Genomic DNA, 23,844 nt, shown 5'->3' with positions numbered 1-23,844 from the left:
ACAGTGTGCTTCGTGGCTGGGTGTGCGGCGTGGCACATTGCGCAGCGTGGCTGGGTGTGTGATACGGCAAGGTGTGCAGCGTGGCACGGTGCGTGGCATGGCTGGGTGTGTGACATGGCAAGGCGTGCGACATGGCAGGGCACAGCGTGGCTGGGTGTGCAGTGTGGCCGGGTGTACGGCGTGGCACATTGTGCAGCATGGCACGGTGTGCAGCGTATGCAGCGTGGCACATTGTGCAGCATGGCTGGGTGTGCCATATGGCAAGGTGTACAGCATGACACAATGTGCAGCATGGCTGGGTGTGCAGCATGGCCAGGTGTGCAGTGTGGCACGGTGTGCAGCGTGACTGGGTGTGCAGTTTGGCACATTGTGTTTCGCAGCTGGGTTTGCATCATGGCTGGGTGTGCAGCGTGGCACATTCTGCAGCATGGCTGGGTGTGTGACATGGCACTGTGCAGCGTGGCCAGGTGCGCTTCGTGGCTGGGTGTGCAGCGTGGCTGGGTGTGCGGCATGGCCAGGTGTGCAGCATGGCCGGGTGTGCAGCGTGGCTGAGTGTGCTGAATTCATGGCTGGGTGTGCAGTGTGGCCGGGTGTGCAGTGTGGCTGGGTGTGCTTCATGGCTGGGTGTGCAGCGTGGCTGGGTGTGCGGCATGGCCGGGTGTGCAGTGTGACTGGGTGTGCTTCATGGCTGGGTGTGCAGCATGGCTGAGTGTGCAGCGTGGCTGGGTGTGCGGCATGGCCGGGTGTGCAGCGTGGATGGGTGTGCAGTGTGGCTGGGTGTGCTTCATGGCTGGGTGTGCAGCGTGGCTGAGTGTGCAGCGTGGATGGGTGTGCGGCATGGCCGGGTGTGCAGTGTGGCTGGGTGTGCTTCATGGCTGAGTGTGCAGCGTGGATGGGTGTGCGGCATGGCCAGGTGTGCAGCGTGGCCGGGTGTGCAGTGTGGCTGGGTGTGGTTCATGGCTGGGTGTGCAGTGTGGCTGGGTGTGGTTCATGGCTGGGTGTGCAGCGTGGCTGGGTGTGCTTCATGGCTGGGTGTGCAGCGTGGCTGGGTGTGCTTCATGGCTGGGTGTGCAGCGTGGCTGGGTGTGCAGCGTGGCTGGGTGTGCTTCATGGCTGGGTGTGCAGCGTGGCTGGGTGTGCTTCATGGCTGGGTGTGCAGCATGGCTGGGTGTGCAGCGTGGCCGGGTGTGCGGCGTGGCCAGGTGTGCAGCATGGCTGGGTGTGCAGCATGGCCAGGTGTGCAGCGTGGCACATTGTGCGGTGTGGCCGGGTGTGTGACACGTCAGTGTGCAGCGTGACCGGGTGTTCAGTCTGGCCGGGTGTGCAGCACCTCGCACAGGGAGCCAGAGCACCCCTGTTACGTTTTGGCTCAAACCCCAGGCGCTACTTGCTCGGCGTGGAAGAACTGACGCCCTAAAAACGTCGGGTTTTTCCCCAAGGAGAGCCCCGCTCGTTGCCTTCAAGCGGCTCTTTGCTCAGACGAGCCGCGGCCTCCGCAGCCGCTCAGAGTGCCCCAAACCTGCAGCACTTCCTTCCCTCCGTGGCACCTTCCTGCCCAGCGGGACCATCCCAGTCCAGCCCAGTACACCAGCTAACCTGCCTTACTGGTGGGTACAAGCAGGGAGAAGCCTCCCCACACCCCCCCCACACCCCTCCAGGATGTGGCTGCTGGGTTTTCCCTGCGGGAACCAGAGTTCTGCTGAAACTACCTTTTTTTCAGCCATTTTTGAACACAAAATGTAGCAAACCGCCCCAAAACGAAAAGTCCTGCGAGGTTTCCCCAAGAGCTGACGGGAGCCACGTCTCCCAACGCATCGTGTTCCTGTTCCCTCTTTGAAGCCACTTCCCCAAACAGAGCAGGACGGCCTCGCCGCGATGCCACCGCCGCCACCAACGCTGTCCCTCCGTGTCCCACGGGAGCTGCAGTCCCATCCCGGGGAAAAACACAGCCCAGCCAGAGGGATTGCCACCCCTCGGGAGGGTTTTCCATGGGAAAACTCTAACTTTACCCTCGTGGTTCCCCAGGGGAATGTCTCCCTGGGATTTTTGTGCCTGGCATATCAGGTTTTACCCCTCCTGCTTGCCAGGATCCCTCAGTGGAGGAGATGTGGGTATCGCACGGTGCAATTTGAAACACGAGCAACACTTTGCACGGAAGGTTCCCAGCTCCGTCTACCCCTCATGAGTAATAACTCTGCCAGCGAAAAAGCAAAATGATTCAGACGCTGCTTTCCCAGCCCCCAGCGCCTGGAAAGAGCCTTTATGCTGAATATTAATAATAGCTGAGCGCGAAGGCACGGAAACGCGGAGCCTGGGGACTTGGGGCGCTTATGTGTGTCTCACTAGCGCGTGTGAAGCTTCGCTGGCAAAGTGAGGGTGTGTTTCCCGTGCATGTGAGCTGCATGGGCATCCCCCCACCATCCTTCACAGCCCCCGTGGAGCGTGCAGCCCCCCCATCCCATGCGGCCACTGCTCTCTAACACTCGCGACTCTCCAGACTCACACAGCTCTTCCCGCTCCCGTTCTCACTTGTGCCCTCGCGGGCAAGGCTGGGAGCTGCCCATTGGGACTGCGGATCCCGAAGGATGAGCCGTATCCCAACGCTGCCCTTCCCTGCCCGGCGCCGGGAAGCTCATGAACGCCTGGGTTTGGCTCCAGCCACGAGGATGGATCACCCACGGCAGCGCAGAGGTGAACTCGTAGCATCCCCCCTGCCCTCGCTGATGCCAGCGGAGGTGATTTTGCCTGCGGGTGGGAATGGGACCGTTCCTGGGGTGTTCCTGCACTCCACCAAGCCCCACTGTCACCCCTTCCCCAGGGCTTCCTCCAGCACGAAGACACCAAGGAGGGATAGGTGACAGATGAAACGGGATATTACAGCTGGCTGTCCCCTCCCCTCCCCAACAGACTTCATGGCCCCGATGGCCACCTCGTCCTGGAAATACCCCTGTGCTGGCCACAGTTTCAGGCTAAGACTTGGGGGGAGCCCCCCTAAGACACACCACGCTCAGGCCCTGCCACCAGCGCCGACCTCTCCCCACCTCCCTGCCCTAACGCCGGTGCCTTCCCTGGCTTATCACCAGCTCCCTGTCACCTCCCTAGGACAGTCCCAGCCCTATGCAGCACCCCCGAGGCCCCCCCCCAAGTCCTTTCTGATCCCAAGCCAAGTGGTCAGACACCCCTGAATATCCTCACGGGTGCTGGGCTGGTGAGCGCAGGAGGGGCAGGAACCGCCCCGCCGTTGGGCAAACATTGAGGCCGGCCAGAGATAGCAGAGCCCAGGCACCTCCCGATCGCTGGCAGGAGGGTGGGAAGCACTGCACACCCCTGCCCTTGTGTCCCCAAAGCTCCTGAGCAACCCGGTATCACTGCCACACATATGGGGAGGGCTAAGGAAGCCCTGCCTGGCCACCCACCTGCAGGCAGATGGCTGGATGGGTGCGCTGGGGAGGGGACCACCGCTATGGGAAAGGGTGCCCCAATCCTGCACCCACCCAGCCTGCCCACCCTCAGCTCTCCCCCTGCCCCCCCCATGGCACCCAGCGTGCCCCCCTCCAAGAGCGGGCAGAGGTTCTCACCTTGGTGGAGGACGAGGGAGTTGCCTTTGCCCCCCCAGCCGGTCCCGCTCGCCACCACCAGCGGTGGGGACAGGCGATGGTGTCGCCGGCAGGGAGGGTTGGCCTGGTGGGTGCGTGTCCCGTGGGTTGATACCGGGGAGGGGGGGGTAAAACCACTCCTCCCCGCTGCCTGCTTCCGGAAAGGGCTCACGGTCGCTGCACTGACGCCGGGGAGGAAGAGGAGGCTGGAGCTGAGGAAGGCCCAGGACCCCTCAGCTGCCCACCCAGCCTTCCCCACCTTGGTCCCGCGGGCGGGTTGGGGCAGGTCTTGGGATTGGTTGGGAATTTGGGCAGGGAGCCCCAGGCAGCCGGTGTTCAGGCTGGTCCTGCTCGTACCTGGGAGGAGCTGGCAAAGCCCCTGCCACTGCAGGGGTGTCCCCCCCCACCCCAAAACCAGGGGGTGGGGGATGCCCCAACACTGCGGAAGAACCCAAGCCAGGAAGGAGGATGGTGCAAGAGCTGCCGGGGACGACGTTTGCGGTCACGGGGCGGCCGTCCAGCACCGCCACACCCCCGGGCCACAGCAACACCTCCCTGCTTCTAGGGTGCACCAGGCCCCCCTTTAATGCTCCTCTGAGGACCCCCTCCACAGCTGGACATCAAGGCCGGCCACCCAGTCCCCCAGAAAACCCCAGCCCAACCCCAGCGCTCTGCCAAAACAGTTTGGGGATGCCAAGGGGCCGAGGACAAGCTGGAGGAGGAGGGGAGCGATGGGGTGCACCCTGTGGCCTCCCACCTCATGGCATGCAATCCCGGGCAGTGGTGGAAGTGGTGGGGAGCACCCCCGTGCCGAATGAGAACGGGGAAGTGGTGGGGCGAAGCTGGTCAGGCAGTTCCCCAAAGCCCTGGTGGGAGCTTGCAGGGTTTTGGGGAGCTGCAGCCCCCCCGGGGATCCCCCCCACCCATCGATGGCTGCACCCCATCATGCAGCCCTGTCACCGGCACAGCAGGGTCCCTCCCTGCGGGGCATCCCCTGCCTCGGAGAGGTGTTCAGAGCCAGGTCTCCTCCCCATCCCTTCCTCCTCCGCTCAGCCCTGCTGCCCCCAAATTAACCCCCACTTCGAGGTGTGATGCCTGGGAGCAACTGGCATTACACCAGGCACAACCTTCCCACTACAGCCACTGGAAGACAGCTGGAGCACCTGGCAGCACGCTCCAGCAGCTGGGAACGGAGGGACAGCAGGACGTCCTTGCACCCCAAGACAGGGGAGGGAAGAGACACAGAGACCAAAATGCTTCTGGCCATGAGCAAAGACTCTCTCAGGGGCCAGGAGAGCTTTGGCTGGACACGGGTCAAGCCCCGTCACCCTCTCCCCAGTCCAGCTCAGCCACCAGTGGTGCCCAGAGCTCCCGCAGCAGCTCTCCCACGCACGCAGAGCAGTGCTGACAGCCTGCGCCCACTCTCCCGCCTGAAGCCACTCAAGATATTTAAATGCCTAAATACCCTCAAAGGGATGGAGCTACCTCCACACGCCCCGGATGGGCTGGCAAGGGGCAGGGGGAGGCCCGGTGGGCAGCGGGGGAGAGACCACCGGTTCTGGGGACCCCTCTGCTGGCCTCCGCGGCTCCGTGGAGCCGGGAAGAGGCATCAGCCCTGCGTACCCCTTTCCTCCACACCCCTTTTCCTCTTCATCCCCTCACCCTGGTCCCATCTCGCCCGCACACTCCCAAGGAGGTGTCTGGGCTCCACACAAGTTTGGAAGAGACCCTGGCACGCTGCCTTCCATGCCCTGGCCAGTGCAGCCCCCCAGGCAGTGGGGCAACCCTTTCCCCCTGCTAATCCCTGCCAAAAATTAACCCAAGATCCAACCCCCCCCCACCCCCCCCCGCGAACCCCTGGTGGATTCAGCCCCGTGACTTACAGGAAAGCTGGCTGAACAGCCTGCTGAGCCATCCCATGCTCCTGCACCGAGGGTGAGCTCGTAGCTACGAAACGCTCAAGAGAAGCAGGTTTCCCCCTCGCCTCCCCCCTTCCCCAACCACCCTCTTCATTGGCACAGAGAGAAGCGATAAAATCTGACGGGATTTATTAATAGCACCTCTCCCATCACTAGGGAGCAGTGCTTCGGGAAAGGTTTTGAGCATCCCAGCGTGGGGCTACTCGAGGGAAAAAGGCACCAACTTACTTTCGCCGGGGAGCAGGGCCGAGGCTGGAGGGTCGGCGTGATGGAGGTTGAGGCCACAGGTTGCAGCTCCAGAGCCACCAGCAAATGTTTGAGGGCACCAAGAAGGAGCAGAAGAAGTTGCGTCTAGAAGAAGCGCGGGGAGACGATGCCGGGAGAGGCGGTTGGGGGGTGTCCTTTGAGCCAGGAGGGTTGGACGGAGTGGTCCCCACTCACTCGAAGCGAGTAGAGGGATGCTACATGTTATTGCTGCCATCTTGAGGCCGGCCAACCTGAGCTGGAGAAATAGCCTCTGCCCCCCCACAGCACCCCAAGGAGTGTGGGCCCCCCCTGGCCCTCATGACCTCTAGTGAGTTCTAGCAAAGCAGTTATTTTGTTATTTACTCCAATAATCAATCTTGTTTCACTTCTAGGGGATGAAAAAGCCTTTTCCCAAGTGGCTCAGGCCCCAAACCCCTGAAAACAGCGGGAGTAAGAGCGGGTGTGTGTCTGATACCAGCAGCGGGGTGCCAAGCCACAGGCGGGATGCCAGAGCAGGATTTGTGTTCTGGGGTGTTTTTTGGGATCTGTCAGTAGGAGCTGGGACAAGTGCTACCAATGCAGTGCCTGTGTGAGCATTGGGGGGTCCCTGCCAGCACCCTGTCTCTCCTCAGCCCTCGGGACCAGTGGGGTGAGGCCTTCAGGGTTGGAAGGGGATGGGGGATCGGGCCCTGAGAATTAGCAGGAAAGGGCCAAATATGGGGCTGGATTCAATCTTCTTTTGCCATCTGATGGTCCCTGGTGAGGACACTGCTCAGGTTGCTGGGTCCTGGAGCTCTTCCACCCGTGACACCTCCAGCGGGGCAAAGCAGGCAGCAGGGAGGGCTAGAATCCAACAGCATCCTCCAAAAATTATCTTCTGACATATTCCTGATTGTTTGAACCCCAACTCAGCCCATGCCCACAGACTGTCCTCCCTCACCCAGCCCAGCCACCACGCTCCTGGGGTTCAGCCACAACGGGTTCACTCAGCCCAGCAGAGCTGAGATCCTGCTGGGGGCTTGGAGCAACCCCAAAGCCCTTCCCTGACACCCTGCTTTGGAGGACACCTTTTGCTTCTGCCTGGCCCCGGGGGAAAGAAGTTCGCTCTGAGAAGGGCTCCCTCGGGTCCACGTTGGACACGAAGCAGCTGGAGAGGCAGGATTGTGTTGGGATGGGGGACCTGCTCCCCCCCCACCCTGGGATGTCAGTGATGGATGAGTCTGAGGTGACCATGTCTGGTCACCTTGGAGCAGCAGGACAACCCCATCCAGAGCTGCTGGTGGTCACCACTGCAGGGTTGGAAGGGTGGTGGCCGTGAAGCGCAGAGGAAAAGATCTCCAGCTTCAGCACACCCGGGCATCCGCCCATCTCCGGGCTGTGGGAACTGGTGGCATTGCCTGTGCTGTTGCCATGGGGTTGCCATGGTATTTGTATCTGCGGTTGCCACGGTGACAGGAGGAGGCTGGGAGTGGGGGGCTGCTGCCAGGGCTGACAGGATGTCCCCCAGACCCCACACAGAGGAGTTACAGGACTGACCGACCTGTGGTTCCCCAAGTTCTCCTTCTTGTCCTTCTTGAAGATAAGAGTGATGTGACCTTTCCAGGGAATTGAACCCAGAATCTGTAGCTGGAGTCTGCTAGAAGCAGCTCTGATGTCTGTGTGTCCTCTCTCCTTCCTGGGGGGCGGGGTGGGACAGGAGCCAGGGAGAACCGAAAGGCATCCTCCAAAGTGGGGTGTCAGGGAAGGGCTTTGGGGTTGCTCCAAGCCCCCGGCAGGATCTCAGCTCTGCTGGGCTGAGTAAACCCATCGTGGCTGAACCGAGACACCAGGGGCAGGATGTCTGGGCTGGGCTGGGCAAGGGACCTCCTGGGTGAATGCTTTCAGGGATGGAGCATCCACAGCTTCTCTGGGCAACCTGTTCCCATGTCTCACCACCCTTGTAAAGAAATTCTTCATTATCGCCAGTCTAAATCTCCCCTCTTTCAGTTTAAAACCGTTGCCCCTTGTCCTGTCACTACAGGCCTTGGTAAAAAGTCTTTCTCCATCTTTCTATAAGCCCCCTTTATATACTGAAACATAAGAGACCACAATAAGGTCTCCCTGGAGCCTTCTCCAGCTGAACCCCCCAACTCCCTCAGCCTGTCCTCACAGGGGGGTGCTCCAGCCCCCCGAGCATCTTTGTGGCCTCCTCTGGCCCCGCTCGAGCAGGTCCGTGTCCTTCTGCTGTTGGTGCCCCCAGAGCTGGACCCAGCACTGCAGGGGGGTCTCCTGAGAGCGGAGCAGAGGGGGAGAATCCCCCCCTCACCCTGTTGCCCACACTGCTCTGGGTGCAGCCCAGGACACCGCTGGTTTTCTGGGCTGCGAGTGCACGCTGACAGCTCATGTCCCGTTTTTCATCCACCAGTACTCCCAAGTCCTTCTCCACAGGGCTGCTCTCAATCTCTTCATCCCCCAGTCTGTGTTGATACTGGGGATTGCCCCGACCCCTGGGCAGGATCTTGCACTTGGCGTTGTTGAACTTCATGCAGTTCACATGGGCCCACTTCTCCAGGCTGTCCAGGCCCCCCTCTGGATGACACATCCCTTCGCTCCAGTGAATCAGCTGCACCACACAGGTTGGTGTCATCTGCAAACTTGTTGAGGCTGCACTCGATCCCTCTGTTCACGTCACTAAGGAAGATAACAAACAATGTCAGTCCCAATATGGACCCAGGAGGGACATCACTTGTCATTCATCTCCACTTGGACATTGAGTCCTTGACACCAATCTTCTCACAGAATCACAGAATCGTCTAGGTTGGAAAAGACCTTGAAGATCATCTAGTTATGATGTGGATGTGGCCTTCCAGCCAATTCCTTATCCATGGAATAGGTCCATCCATCAAACCTGTATCTCTCCAATTTAGAGACAAGGTTGTCATGTGGGACCATGTCAAAGGCCTTGCAGAAGTCAAGAGAAATTTTATCAGTTGCTCTTCCCTTACCCACCAACGCCATCACTCCATTGTAAAAGGCCACCAGCTTGCCCTTGGTGAAGCCGTGTTGGCTGTCTCTAAACAACCCCCCACCTTCCATATGCTTTGACAGGTTTTCCAGAAGGACCTGTTCCATGATCTGGCCAGGCACAGAGGTGAGGCTGAATGGTTGGTAGTTCCCAGTCCACCTTTTTCACCCTTTTTAAAGACAGGTGCAATATTTCCCTTCTGGGGACTTCACCAGACTGCCAGGACTTTTCAAAGACGATGGAGTGTGGCTTAGCAACTACATCTACTATGGGGTGCATGTCTTCAGGTCCTGTGGACTCATGTATGTCCAGGTTCCTCAGATGGTCTCAAACTTGATCCTCCCCTAGAATGGGTGGGACTTCATTCTTGATTCAGGGAACTGAGAGAGATGTGGGAAGAAAAATTGACCCTGTAAACTGAGGCAAAAAAATTCTTGAGGACCTCAGTCTGCTCCAGGGCAGCTGTCACCAGATCCCTTGTCTAATTTATTGAGGGGAAGCCACTTCTTTTGTCATCATTTTCTGACTAACAAACCTATAGAAGACCTTCATATTATTCTTCACATCTCACCTCCTCTTGTTGGGCTTTCTATCACCTGGATTAGGAAACTCAGTGTGAGGCCGTCGCACCCCTCACCCTCGGCCCAGTGTTCCCAAACCCCGCAACCATCCTGTTGCACAGAAACATGTCCTCAACACCAGAGCAGAACTAGATTTCCCTCCAGCTGAGCCTGTGTGGCGAGCTGGGCTGACCTCCTGCCCATCCTTCCCCGCAGGTTTCCCTGCAGCTGCACAGACACCCCGCCGGGGTGACCCGGGGCCCCCATGGCACTGACACAGCCTGACGCCTTCTTCGGGGCAGGACGGAGAGTCTCAGGCCGCTCGGGGGTGCTGGGCTCAGGCTTTTCCCTCCTCCTCGTCACACAGGCTCAGCTGGCAGACACCTGATGTGACAGGGACAACTCCCGGACTTCTCTCACGGAGAGTGTCAAGGGAGCTCCTCCCGGAGGGCCTCTCTGTCCCTGTGGCAAATTCTCCTGGAGGAAATCGAATGAATATCTACGATGCGTGTGTCTGTAAAGCGATGTCCCTTACTCCTTCTTGGGAGCCCGTATGGTGGAGAATCCCCAGGGCCACCCCAGCGCTGCTGATAAAGAATATCTGCTTGACAGGGAAGAACTTGACTGTTGAGTGAATTTCTTTGTTTCAGGTGAAAAGAGCCAATGAGCTGAGCTGTCCAGTCACCCTGTTACTGCAGTTGGTGCCCCGCAGCCCCCGGGCTCTGGAGGGGGGCAGGAGGCAGGAGGCAGGGTGCAGGCAGGCACAGTCCCTGCCTGCTCTGGCAGGAGCAGCTCTGGGCCAAGCAAACGTCCCCGTCGTGGTGCTTACGGACGCGGGGCCGGACAGAGGGGACAAAGCCCGGGGGAGCTGGGAGCCAGGACCTGGGGGAGACCCGGCAGAGGAGCCGGGGGGGTCAGCAAGGGACCCAAAGGGGAGGTTTGGCAAAGGGACGGGGGAGAAGGCGCATCAAGGGCTGGGTAAAGAACCACGGCACCAGGGATGGAGACAAGATACTTTAATTTTTTTATTTTTCACGTGGGTTCACCCCAGGGAGGTTCCCAGCCCTACAGCTCTGTCCTGGTTTTGGCCAGGGTAGAGTTAACTTTCCTTGGGCTGAGAGGGAGCACAGCTGAAGGGCTGGGTCCTGATCGATCCTTGGAGCATTCCATGTCATGTGACGTCAAAGCTGAGCATATAGGTGGGCGCCTGCTCTCCCATCTTTTTTTTCTGTCCCCCCTCTATTTCACCGCGTTGGGGAGGGAGCAAACAACTGCTCACGTGGCGATTTGCTACCGGCTGCGTTCAAACCACAACCACCCCCGATCTGCTGTCTCCAGGGTGCCCGCTGGAATCAGCGTCGGTGTTGCCTCGGGGGCTTGCGGAAGCACCTGCAGCAGGACTGGCAGCGCCGTTGCCACCAGGCCTTGGTACCCCTGCAGAGCTGGGCACAGCCCTCCCACAGGCCACAGCACCCCCCGCACAGCCCCCGGGCCGCCCAGCCACACATCCTGCCTGCAGGCACCCGCTGCTGGGGACTGGGCTCTTCTGGGCTGCTGCTGCCCAGAGACGCCAGGATGGTGCTGCCCAGGCTCACGGGGCTGCTGCTGCCCAACTCCATGGAGCTGCTCCAGTCCATCTCCAAGGATTCCATGCTCGAAATCCATGTCTTCTTGTCCCCATCCTCAGCCATGTTGGTGTCCATATGCGGCAACGGTAGCTCTATTCCATTGGCCTCGAGCCACATTCTGGCAATCAACATCCGCGCGCGGGCACGGGGACTGCTGAGGCCCGGCTTCACATGCCTTGGTGTCTGCACCTTGTCCCCCTCATCCTCAAGGACCTGCTCTTGCCTGGTCCCTGCTGACTGCTCCAGTGGGGGGTCCTGACCCAGGGCTGGTCCCAGGTTCTCCTCCAGCCCCTGATCATCCTTGGAGGACTGGGCGGGTCCCGAGTGCTTTTGCGCTGCCAGCTCCGCCATGGCACCTGGGCAGGGCTCCGGGAAGGAGCAGAAGGTGTCCACAGAACTGGAGCTGCTCGTCGAGAGGGAGCTCATGGACGATATCTGGGGTCGCAGGCACAGGTGCTCCGTGCTCGGTGCCTTCACGCTGTCACTGCAGAGGAGGAGAGGGAGGTGAACCTGCTGCACCCCGGCCCCTCTGGCGGGACGGGCAGGGCTGCCCGGCGTGGGCAGGGCACGGGCTGAGGGTCTGGGGCAGGATCTGGGGGTCTCCCCCAGCACTCACCGTGTCTCCAGGGTCACTTCGCTCTTGTCCGGCTCGGCTTTCACTGCCCTCCCTTGCTTTGCCTTCTGCCTCACGCTCTGCGGGACACCAAGAGCTGGGTGAGATGGGAGCAGCTCCCGGGCCCACACCACAGCCCACCCCCCCAACCCCCCCCACCCCACGCCATCCCCCTCCCCGGCGCAGCGCGGTGCACCCATCACCTACCCATAGCCAGTAGGCCGCCAGCATGGCGCCAGCCAGGAGGAACAGCAGGGTGAGCATCACTAGCGGGAGCATCTCGGTGAGGTGGGCCCGTTGCCACACACTACGATTGTGGGACCAGTGCAGCTGCGGCCTTTTATTTTGGGGCAGGCGGGCGGAGCCCCCTTTGTGACATCACGTGCTGGGCAGAGCCCCCTTTGTGACACCCAGCAGCCACTCCTGCCATGTCCTTCCCCCTGCGAGGAGGGGCTGGGGTGTCCCCCTCAAAATCACAGAACCACAGAATCATCTCGGTTGGAAAAGCCCTTGAAGCTCCTCCAGTCCAACCATGAACCTCACCCTGACCGTTCCCAACTCCACCAGATCCCTCAGCGCTGGGTCAACCCGACTCTTCAACCCCTCCAGGGATGGGGACTCCCCCCCTGCCCTGGGCAGCCCATTCCAACGCCCAACAACCCCTTCTGCAAAGAAATCCTTCCTAAGAGCCAGTCTGACCCTGCCCTGGCGCAGCTTGAGGCCATTCCCTCTTGTCCTGGAGCTGGTTCCTTGGCTCAAGAGACTCATCCCCAGCTCTCTGTGTCACCAAAACGGGATAAAAGAACTTATCGACCCCAGTGGGATGTAGATAAGCAGACACTCCTTTATTGACGGCCGGGTGCGCGGGGGAGTCGTCTCACCAACAACACACACCTGACTCGTGTAACATGCTGATTAGATTGGATACAGTCATACATATTAATCGAGTTCTCATACATAAACATGCTAATTCCTGTAACTCATTTTCTTATTCCCACCCCATTCGGGTCACGTGCACTTGAGTCCTGCTTTTGCGACCGCCACGGAGTCCTGAGCTAAAAGAAAGACCCTCCAATGCCCCTGACTCAAGGACTTTGGCTCACATTGCAATTTTAACATGCTTCGAGGCCCTTTCACAACACAGCTTTTAAAACACCTGGTCTACAGGGCAATAAATCATCCTCACCAAACAGCCTAACAGTGGTGCCTCGTCTGGCAGCGTAACCGGTTGTATGGTTACTTTAAACTAAATACAACATCTCTATGACTCCTTAAAACATTACACCACTATCTTTTATAGAAAACGATACTTCTGTGAGATTCCATTTAATTGATTAGTCCGAATCATTCCTGATCAAAATCACCAAAAATCATCAACTCAAATTAATAACAAATCAGGAACAATCAGTAACATCCCCTTCGAGAGAAGACCGCCCAAGTTCCGTCATGGCAAGCGAAGCCATCTCCTCTGCAGAGCTGGGTCCGTCCCCTTCAAGCGACAACTCACCAGATGCCTGCTCGCTGCTGGCTGCCAGCAGTTGGTGCTCATTGCTGTGAGGGGCCTCGGACAAGAGTGCACCCAAGGATGTAATTTTTGCAGCTGTGATGGCTACATCCTGGTGAGGGCAGAGAAGCCAACAGGCACCTGTGGTAGTCAAGAGAGCTGAGAAACTTTACAGACAGAGCAATGAGCCAAGACGAGGCCATATATGAAAAAAACCCACCCCTCAGAGTTCATGGAAAGGACACTAAGACACCTCTTCAGGAGCCACTAGGGACCACCACAGACCACCGAAAACCCCTATGGAAGCCCCTCAGAGACCCTTCCCCAAATTTCAGTACACTCGTGCAATGGATTAACATATGCATTAGATTCTCTGGAAATAGGTGTGTACTTCTCGGAAATGACAGGAATATTCATTTCTTTTATTGAATATAATGTGTGCTTTTGTGTTTTGACACGCACATTGGGCGGAATGATCCCCCGCACACCCAGCGCTGCAGCACAGACTGCCTGCCTTCTAGAACTTCCAACTAAGCCTTCGAGGGTTCTTCTGAGACCGAATTTACAGTAAGAGCGAGTGCGCCCAGCGCTGCGGTAAAGAACGCCTGCTTTCTAAAACTCCAAAATGAGTCTCAGAGAGTTTCTTTGAGCGGCTTTTCGGTACTGGGGGGCTGTTCCAAGGCAGCCCCTGGTCGCGGCCTGGCTGGGCCTTGCCCACAGGCACCTCAGGCTTTGGGGCTTCCCTTCACGTCCCCCATTTTAATCTGTCTTTATTTGCTTTTATTTCTCCTGTTTGCCCTCAGAATTCCCCCCGCATCCCACTGGGGGGGTGGTGACGGCTGTGGGGTGGTGTGGTGGTTTGACCTTGGCTAAATGCCAGGTACCCACCAAGTTGCTGTATCACTTCCCCCCCCCCTTCCCCTTTTTTCTCAACAGGGCAAAGAGGGGAAAGAAAATAAGATAGGAAGAAAAAAAACCCCAACCCTTGTGGGTAAAACAACAGCAGTTTTAATATAAGCAAAGCGAAGCAAAGTTCCATGCACGGAAGCAAAAAAAAGAAAACAGATTTATTCTCTACTTCCCATGAACAGGCGATGTCGGGCCTTCTCAGGAAGCAGGGCTCCCATACGCGTAGTGGTTGCCTCGGAGGACCAAGGGTGACCCCACCCCCTTCCTCCTTTCTCCCAGCTTTATACTGAGCAGACGTCAGATGGTCTGGAATATCCCTTTGGTCAGTTCGGGTCAGCTGTCCTGGTTGTGTCCCCTCCCAAGATCTTGCCCACCCCGTCCCACTGGGGGGGAAAATGTCAGAAAGAGCCTTGGTGCTGTGTAAGCACCACTCAGCAGTAGCCACAACACCAGTGTGCTATCAACACCCTGCCAGCTCCCAACATAAAACACAGCACCATGAGGGCTGAGAGAGGGAAAACCAATTCTGGCTCAGCCAGACCCGGTACAGTCTCCACCCCTTATTCCATACCATTTACGTCATGCCCAGATCCCACATAACACTCATTTATCCATTCCGTAAGCTTTCTTAAACTCCTCCAGATGTTCAGTGACTTGGCTCCCACCTGTCAAGATGGATGTTCAGGACAGAGCAGTATGTTTGACTGGTGGACTCCAGCACCGGCTAGGGTTGTGTCATCATCGCACGTATCTGGTTCACTCTTCGTCGTTCCTACTTCCTCCATCACTTCCTGCAACATACAACTCAACCCACAGATTATTTCCCCCCCAAGGTTAAATCTCCTTGAGGCACACACTGAGTAGCCCCATTTTCCCGCATTACCCACCAAGTACATCCAGGTCCCTGAGCAAAAACAATCCCACTAGTGGGCTTGCCTTTTCCCAAGGGAGGAGCAATCCATACTGCCTTCCCCAGCCATTTCCCTGTGTGTACTACAGGGACCTTATCTCCTCCCACAGTATGAAGGGGTTTTGTTTGGGCAGGACCAGGACGGTTAACAGATCCTCTGGTGTTAATTAGCCAAGTGGCTTCTGCTAAATTTATATCCCAGTGTTTCCATCCCCCATTGTCCAATGCTCTCAACATAGTCTTCAACAGTCCATTGTATCTTTCAATCTTTCCAGACGCTTGTGGGTAATACGGGATGTGATACACCCACTCAATGCCATGTTTCTTTGCCCAGGAGTTTATGAGATTATTTTGAAAATGTGTCCCATTGTCTGATTCGATTGTTTCAGGAGTACCATGTCGCCATAAAATTTGCCTTTCAAGACCTAAGATGGTATTTCGGGCAGTGGCATGATTTACAGGGTATGTTTCAAGCCAACCAGTAGTTGCTTCCACCATGGTGAGTATGTAGTGTTTGCCTTGGCGTGTTCGTGGCAATGGTCCAATATAGTCAATTTGCCAGGCCTCACCATATCGACAACTTAGCCATTGCCCTCTGTTCCAGGGAGACTTTACTCGTGTGGCTCGCTTGATTGCAGCACATGTTTCGCATTCATGAGTGACCTGTGAGATGGCCTCCATGGTCAGGTCCACCCCTCGATCACAAGCCCATCTGTACGTTGCATCTCTCCAGAGATGCCCGGATGTTTCATGGGCCCATTGAGCTACAAATAGCTCACCCTTGCACTCCCAGTCCAGGTCCAGCTGAGCTACTTCAATTTTAGCAGCCTTGTCTACTTGCTCATTGTTTTGATGTTCTTCGGTGGCACGGCTTTTGGGCACGTGGGCATCTACATGACGTACCTTTAGAGCCACGTTTTCCACTCGGGCAGCGATGTCCTGCCACAGTGCAGCAGCCCAGATGGGTTTACCTCTACGCTGCCAATTGGTCTTCTTCCACTCCTGTAGCCACCTCCACAGGGCATTAGCAACCATCCAGGAGTCAGTGTAGAGCTACAGTACTGGCCACTTTTCTCATTCAGCAATCTTTAGGGCTAGTTGGATCGCTTTTACTTCTGCAAACTGACTTGACTCGCCCTCTCCTTCAGTGGCCTCAACGACTTGTCTTGTGGGACTCCATACAGCAGCTTTCCACTTTCGATGGTTTCCTACCACATGACAGGATCCATCAGTAAACAGAGCATACCGCCTTTCATCTTCTGGTAACACGTTATATGGCGGTGCCTCTTGGGCATGACCCACCTCCTCAGGTAGTGCTCCAAAATCTTTACCTTCTGGCCAGTCCATGATCTCTTCCAGGATTCCTGGACGGTTGGGATTTCCCAGTCGAGCTCGTTGCGTGATTAACGCTACCCATTTACTCCAGGTAGCACTGGTTGCATGGTGTGTAGAAGGGATGTTTCCTTTGAACATCCAATGTAGTACAGGCAATCACAGTGCCAAGAGGAGCTGTGCTTCTGTACCAACAACTTCGGAAGCGGCTCGAATCCCCTCATATGCTGCCAATATCTCCTTTTCAGTTGGAGTGTAGTGGGCTTCTGATCCTCGATATCCCCGGCTCCAAAATCCTAATGGTCGACCCCGAGTTTCACCTGCTATCTTCTGCCAGAGGCTCCATGTGAGGCCATGCTCCCCAGTTGATGTGTAAAGTACACTTTGCACAGCTGGTCCTGTCTGAACAGGCCCAAGAGCTACCGCTCGAGCTATCTCCTGTTTGATGTGCTCAAAGGCTTGTTGTTGCTCAAGAGCCCACACAAAATTGTTCTTCTTTCTGGTTACTTGATAGAGAGGGCTCACCAGCTGACTGTAACCTGGAATGCGCATCCTCCAAAATCCCACAAGTCCTAAGAAAGCTTGTGTTTCCTTCTTGTTGGTCGGTGGAGACATAGCTGCTATCTTGTTGACAACCTCCATAGGCACATGGCAGCGTCCATCTTGCCATTTTATTCCCAAGAACTGAATCTCCTGTGCTGGTCCCTTGACCTTGCTTTTCTTTATGGCAAACCCAGCTCTCAGAAGAATCTCAATTACTTTTTGTCCTTTCTTGAACACTTCTGCCTTGTTGCCCCACACAATGATGTCATCGATGTACTGTAGATGTTCAGGGGCATCACCCTTTTCCAGTGCAGTTTGAATTAGTCCATGACAAATACTGGGGCTGTGCTTCCACCCCTGGGGTAGTCGATTCCAGGCATATTGGACACCCCTCCACGTGAAAGCAAACTGTGGCCTGCACTCTTCTGCCAAAGGAATTGAAAAGAATGCATTGGCGATGTCGATTGTGGAGTACCACTTGGCTGCCTTTGACTCCAGTTCATATTGGAGCTCTAACATATCTGGTACAGCAGCACTCAGTGGTGGCGTCACTTCATTCAGGCCACGATAGTCTATTGTCAACCTCCACCCTCCGTCAGACTTTCACACTGGCCATATTTTGGGCTATTAAAAGGCGAATGTGTCTTACTGATGACACCTTGGGTCTCCAGTTGACGGATCAGTTCTTGGATGGGAGCCAGAGAGTCTCGGTTCGTGCGATACTGCTGTTGGTGCACGGTCCTCGTAGCAATTGGCACCTGTTGCTCTTCAACTTGCAACAGTCCTACATCCCTACATTGGCCACACCAAAAGCCCATCGGTATCCTTTTGGGTCTTTGAAATACCCCTCTTGAGGTAGTCAATGCCCAAGATACAAGGGGCTTCTGGGCCAGTTACAATGGGATGTTTTTCCCACTTGTCCCCGGTCAAGCTAACCTCGGCCTCCAGTACTGACAGTTCTTGACATCCCCCTGTCACTCCTGAGATCCAGATAGGTTCTGCCCCTCTATAACTTGATGGCATTAATGTACACTGTGCCCCGGTGTCGATTAAAGCCTGGTACTTCTGTGGATTTGATGTGCCAGGCCATCGAATCCACACTGTCCAATACACCCGATCATCCCTTTCCTCCTCCTGGCTGGAGGCAGGGGCCCTCTATTCCTGTTCTTGGTCAGAGTATTCACTGTCTGACCCTTGCCGTGCCAGGCCGGAAACTCCTTCATCAGGGCCAAGGGAGGTGATCTCAGTCTTCCTGTATCTGGGAGATCGCTGATTACTTTCTTGCGGTTTCACACCAGCTACATTAACAACCTTCTTGGATGTCTTCTTCTTGGCAGGGGTCTTTCCTCGCAATTCATGTACACGAGCTTCCAACTTGAAGGTGGGTTGACCATCCCACTTCCTCATGTCCTCCCCCTGGTCACGCAGGAAGAACCAAAGTTCGCCACGTGTCATGCCCCTAGGTTTCCCTTTCCCTCTGACTGGGGTGGAAGAGAACTGATTTCTTGGGGTGCTCCTGACATCTAAGGCACTCGCCCGTAGAGATGAGGAGGTACCAAGACTCTCTTCAAAGTTCTGAAGCCAGGAAGAGACTGCCTCCACAGTTGGTGTACATCTTAGTCCTTCTCCCACATCCATTTCTGGATAGTACATCGCAGCCAAGCCTGCAGAATACGAGGATGGCGCACCTTTAATCACCTTCCTCCACATGGCCCGTATGCACAGGACATCCTCTGGATTTTTAGGGGCTTCATCATTATCTGAATCACTATAGATGACTTCCAGCACTGCTAATTCTCTCAGGTACTGGACACCTTCATCCGCAGTAGCCCACTTCCCTGGGGAGTTGTCCGTAAGATCTTCCTTGAAAGGATATCTTGCTTTAACACTTGAAAGGAGCCGTCTCTACAGACTGCAAATTTCTGTTTCTTTTCCAATTCCCCTTTCAATTCCTCGATCTCTAGCAAGGGAACCCAGCTGTTGGGCTTCCTTACCTTCCAGCTGCTGAGCATCAGCCCCACTATCCCAGCATCGAAGCAGCCAGGCAGCAATCCGCTCACCCGGCTGGCGGCTATAGTCTTTCCGCAGATCTCGCAGTTCTGATGATGTCAGGGACTGGGTAGTTTCTGCCTCCTGTTTGAGTTCTGTTATTCCCTCTTCTGACCCCTTTGCTGAAGGACCTGCTTCTTCCTCTTCTTTCTCGTCCCTTATTAATCGAGGGTATGGGCCTGTTGTTCTCCTTGTCCACTGTTTCTTTTTTACTACTGGGGCAATCTCTGCTGTTGTTGTTTTTGTTTGAGTTCCCATTTCCACCACAGTCCTTTGAGAGCACTGAACTGCAGCTCGATAAGCACAGGCCAGGCCCCAGTACAGCGCTAGGAGTTGCTGATTTTCATCGGGATAGACAAGGCACCCTTCCATCAGGTGTTGTGTCAATTTTGCGGTGTTGCTTGCCTGTTCAGGGGTAAGATCCCAGGCTACAGGAGGTGATAACCGTCCTAGGAATCTGCCCAAATCCTTCCACTCCCCCTGCCACCCAGGAACAGGCCGCCTCAGGGCACATTTTGGTATCCTCTCACCCAAAATTTGCCTTCTCTTACACCAAAAACCTAACGAGCTCCACACAGCCCACAATAGGCGAATAGCATTAATGAACAGTATCAAAGAGCTAACATAAGGATTAATAAGTACTTCGGGAGCTTGCAGAATAAAACCGCTCATGATGTTCCCAATTTCTTCCAGCATGTTCCCGAGCTTAGCAAAATAAAGATAAGCAGAGCAATAAACAAACCCGTGACCAGCACAAGAGCTTGTCGCTTACTAACTGCTATAGCTATAGCACAATTAATATAAAACTGCTGTTGTCCCGCCCCGCGTTGGGCGCCAAAAAAAGACTGCGGTGGTTTGACCTTGGCTAAATGCCAGGTACCCACCAAGTCGCTCTATCACTTCCCCCCCCCTTACCCTTTTTTCTCAACAGGGCAAAGAGGGGAAAGAAAATAAGATAGGAAAAAAAAAAAACCAACCCTTGTGGGTAAAACAACAGCAGTTTTAATATAAGCAAAGCGAAGCAAAGGTCCGCGCGCGGAAGCAAAAAAAAAGAAACAGATTTATTCTCTACTTCCCCTGAACAGGCGATGTCGGGCCTTCTCAGGAAGCAGGGCTCCAATACGTGTAGTGGTTGCCTCGGAGGACCAAGGGTGACCCCCACCCCCTTCCTCCTTTCTCCCAGCTTTATACTTGAGCAGACGTCAGATGGTCTGGAATATCCCTTTGGTCAGTTCGGGTCAGCTGTCCTGGTTGTGTCCCCTCCCAAGATCTTGCCCACCACGTCCCACTGGGGGGGAAAATGTCGGAAAGAGCCTTGGTGCTGTGTAAGCACCACTCAGCAGTAGCCACAACACCAGTGTGCTATCAACACCCTGCCAGCTCCCAACATAAAACACAGCACCACGAGGGCTGCTACAGGGGAAAACCAATTCCGGCTCAGCCAGTCCCGGTACAGGTGGCTCGGCTGCTGGCTGGGGTCAAGCAGCCGGGGCCCATGACGCCATGACACAGGCCATGCTGTGCGGTGTCATGCCGTGCCACGCCGTGCCGTGCCATGCCGTGCTGTGCTGTTGGGCCACGCCGTGCTGCGGGGGGGGCTCAGCCGCTCTCCTGAAAGGCTCCTTGGAGGGACAAGGCTGTAGCAGGGACCTGGGATGCAGCAGCCGGGGACACGCCAGCCCCAGCGGTGTGGGGCCGGGGCACAGAGCAGCCCTGATGCCTGTCCCCACCCCCCGCAGGCCTTTCCCTGACACCCTTGTAGCCCCGGAGGTCGCAGCGTCCCCCTTGACTCCATATATGAAGAGAAGAGCGCTCAGGATGTTTCAAGGACACTACTGGTTTATTCTGAGAAAGGCCGAGTGTCACGGCCGAGTTCTCCACCAAGTGGGACTGAGGGGCTGCTGCTGCTGGGCAGGGAAGTGCCTGACCCAGAATCTCCCCATCTTCTGCCGGCGGCCCTGGGGGGGCTGCCCAGCGGGCACTCTCCTCTTGCCACCCTAGAAGAGAGAGAGGAGGTGAGCAGGGACCCCAGGGCTCCATTTGTCCCCCAGCAGGGACCCCCGGGGTCCAAAGGGGGGCTCTGAGCGAAGGGGCTTTGGGGGGTGCAAGCAGCGGCATCAGGCCTCTCCTGGGCTTCCCTGGCTGGTATCAGCCCTGGCCCTCCGCACGCCCCGCAGGATGCCCACCTCCCCCGGCCTCTGCCGTGCATTGCGCTCCCGTGCCTCTTGCTGGCTCTGGGCCGGATCCTGCGTCTCCACGGCCTTCGCCTCCCAGCAGTTCCCTGTGGTGCCCAAACCGAAACTCAGCGTGAGGCCGTCGCACCCCTCACCCTCAGCCCAGCGCTCCCAGACCCCGCTGCCATCCCGTCCCTCAGAAACACGTCCTCAACACCACAGCTGCGACGGCTGCACCAGACAGCCGAGACCCGTCCCCGTTCTCCCGTGCTGGGCTCCCCCTGCCCACGCTACCCCCAGTCCCACCTTTTCTGGCCGGGGGCTCCTTACGCCTCTGCCACCGTGTCGGCCTGGAAGGCGTCAGCCTCAAACTAGTGGTCGCCGGGCAGCAGTGATGCTGCTGGGTGCCGACCTTCCTTCCATCCACTCCCAGAAGCACTCGCACTCGAAGCAGCTCTCCACTTCGTCCCTCAGTTTGGTGCACATGTGGCAGAAGCGCTTCAGCTTTAGGCTGAGCCGCTGCCCCAGGCCCTTGTACCCCACCGAGGGCGGGGGCAACATCCCAGCGCTGCTCACCCGGGCCAGGGCCGCAGCGGAGGGGGTTTGTGCCGTTTGGGCCAGGGTGCAGACGGGGACCGTGGTGGGGGGAGACTCCCGCTGTGCAGCCGGCTGCAGCTCTGCGCTGCCTTTGGCCTCCACACCCCGCGCAGGAGGAGCCCTCGCATCCTGCCTGGCTGCTCTCATCTGCCCCTGTGCTGTTCCCGGGGCTCTGAGGACGGCGGACGGTGCCCGAGAGCTCCCGCTGGCCCGAGAGCTCCCGCTGGCCCGACGGCTCCCGCTGGCCCGACGGCTCCTGGGCAGAGGCGCGTTGCACTTCTTGCAGCATCGCTCCGGGGGGATTTCGGGGAACCGGTGGGTTCTCTCCCAGACGTAGATGGTTTCCCCAGCCAGGACCAGCTCAAAGCCCATCCCCACTTGCAGCTGGAGCTCCTCCTCGTGCACCAGTAGGTCCACGCTGTGGAGGATGGCGGCCAGCGTGGGCAGGTCCCGCTCTGCCACGGGCTCGCTGCGGTGCGGGCAGCTGCCGGTGAGGCATCGACGGCACTCCAGGCAGGTGGCATATTCTTTGCGGATGTCTTCGCTATCCCGAGCCTCCTTCAGTTTACTTAGAAGGTCGCAGCAGACGTGGGTCATGCCCAGGGACTCCAGGAGGGACGTGGCCAGCTGCTCCAGGTCGTTGTCAGAGGAGGAGGGCTGCTTCCTGAGGAGCTCCGAGCTGGTGGCAGCACCGACATTCCCACCTCGACCCACGTCTCCCGTCTCGTGGGGGAGCTCCCTTGCAGAAGCCGCTGCCCCGCCGAAGCCGTTTTCCCACCCTTCTCCTTCGTGGGGCTTCCTCCAGCTGTGGGGGGGAGACACCGGCTGGACTGTGGGGGCTGCTGTGGGACAGCCCGGACCCAGCACCCTCTCCCTGTCTTCACCCGACCGCCTGGGTGATCTCCCGGCTCCCCGGAGCTGGCCCTGCCACCTCTGGGATGCTCCGGGTGACGGGGGGTCGTGGGGACACGGGGCAAGGCCAGCCCAGCAGCACGAGGGGCATAGCGAGGGGCCGGGCACCTTCCAGCCCCGGGAGAGAAGGGCCAGGCCAGGGGCTGAGGACAGAGAGGGGTGCTGGGGCCACCGGTGGGCTCTGTGGGAGGGGCCCGGTGGCTGGGAACCTGCCACCCCCCCAGGGATGTCCTGGCCCTCCCCAAGCCAGCCCCCGCTTCCCTCGCCCGCTAACACCTTCCCGCCCTCGGCTTCCTCAGGGGCTTGGGGCCAAATCCTGCTCTCGCCCCCCCGCAGCCTCCCCAGGGCAAGGGGGCAGCTGCACAGGGCAGAGAGAGCCCCGAGTGGGGCTCCTGGAGGACTTACCCTGCTGTCTGGCTCTCGGTGGTCCCCTCCACACCTTCCCTGGGGACGGAGGTGGCTCCTGGGGGAGGCAGGGAGGGAGAAAGCAGAGGGACAGTGAGCGAGGGCAGCCGGCGCGGGGGCTCCAGCCGCAATGGCGTCCCTCGGCCGGGAGCCGCTGCGGAGCCTGGCGCAGCTCTGGGCCGGGGCTGCTCACCTATCGGGTCCTTCCTCCTGTCTCTCTGACAGCTCTTCTCTTCCGCAGAGCTCCTCTGTCCCCAGAAAACAATCCCTGGGTTAGTGCAGGGAGGCTGCCCTGGGCCAGAAGGGCCCCTGCCCAGCAAACGAGGACCCCAGGAAGGGGCAGCTGGAGCTCCAGGGGCAGGAGCGGACCTGGCCCCAAGCCTGGCGTCTGAGCAGAGGGGGCTCGGTGGCTCCCGAGCAGGGGCCGGGCTGGGTGGGCAACGGCCACCGGTCACTGCTTTCCCCCCAATTATATGGGGCCGTTCCCGAGCACCCTGGGGACAGGCTCTGCCCGGTGGGTGTCTGGGGGGGGTGCCAAGACCAACCTACCTTGGCCTTGCTCCTGGGCCAGCAGGCTGCGAGGAGGCCCAGGGCCAGGACAGACAACAAAGTGGAGGCACAGGGCAGCACCACCATGAAAAGGCCCCACAGGCTCAGGTGCGAGATGAAGATGAGGACAATCAGCTTCCACTCCTCCATCTCGCGCAGAGCGCGGCACCATCTCCTCCAGAAGTTCTGCGTGACAAGGGGGTGTGAAAGGGGTCAGCTGGGGAGACCGAGGAACCCGGTGCGACGCCCCGAGGGGAGGAGAGGGTGGGGTGAGGCCGAAGCACCCCGCTACTACCTGCTTGTTCTCTCTTCCCTCCATCTTTGAGACGTTGTCCATCTCCTTGTCCATCTGCTGTCCTGCTCGCTGACTCAGGCACAGCCGAAGTGACAGCCG

At 57.9% G+C, this 23,844-nt stretch overlaps 2 protein-coding genes across 5 annotated transcripts in view; both read right to left on the bottom strand.

The window, feature by feature from the left end:
• The window catches only part of PTK2B (protein tyrosine kinase 2 beta), a 29,490-nt gene extending 25,783 nt beyond the window's left edge, over positions 1–3,707 (bottom strand). For all 4 annotated transcript variants that reach the window (XM_074820356.1, XM_074820359.1, XM_074820360.1 and 1 more), the window contains exon 1: positions 3,579–3,707. The gene's annotated coding sequence lies outside the window, so the exon portion shown is untranslated. The remainder of the gene's footprint in view (positions 1–3,578) is intronic.
• A 17,306-nt stretch (positions 3,708–21,013) lies between these two features.
• LOC141921643 (uncharacterized) lies at positions 21,014–23,600 on the bottom strand. The gene is made up of 5 exons (XM_074820565.1): positions 23,451–23,600; positions 23,095–23,149; positions 22,902–22,959; positions 21,294–22,389; positions 21,014–21,094 (listed from the first exon to the last, which is right to left on the bottom strand). The coding sequence occupies exons 1-4, from the start codon at positions 23,598–23,600 to the stop codon at positions 21,354–21,356; spliced, it is 1,299 nt and encodes a 432-aa protein (XP_074676666.1). The 3' UTR covers positions 21,014–21,094; positions 21,294–21,353.
• Positions 23,601–23,844: the final 244 nt, after the last annotated feature.

This window comes from Strix aluco, chromosome 3 (genome assembly GCF_031877795.1).
Source record: "Strix aluco isolate bStrAlu1 chromosome 3, bStrAlu1.hap1, whole genome shotgun sequence".
In the NCBI taxonomy this organism is placed as follows: domain Eukaryota; kingdom Metazoa; phylum Chordata; class Aves; order Strigiformes; family Strigidae; genus Strix; species Strix aluco.
Note: the sequence above shows the minus strand (reverse complement) of the source record. Positions and strands in the feature narration are given on the sequence as shown.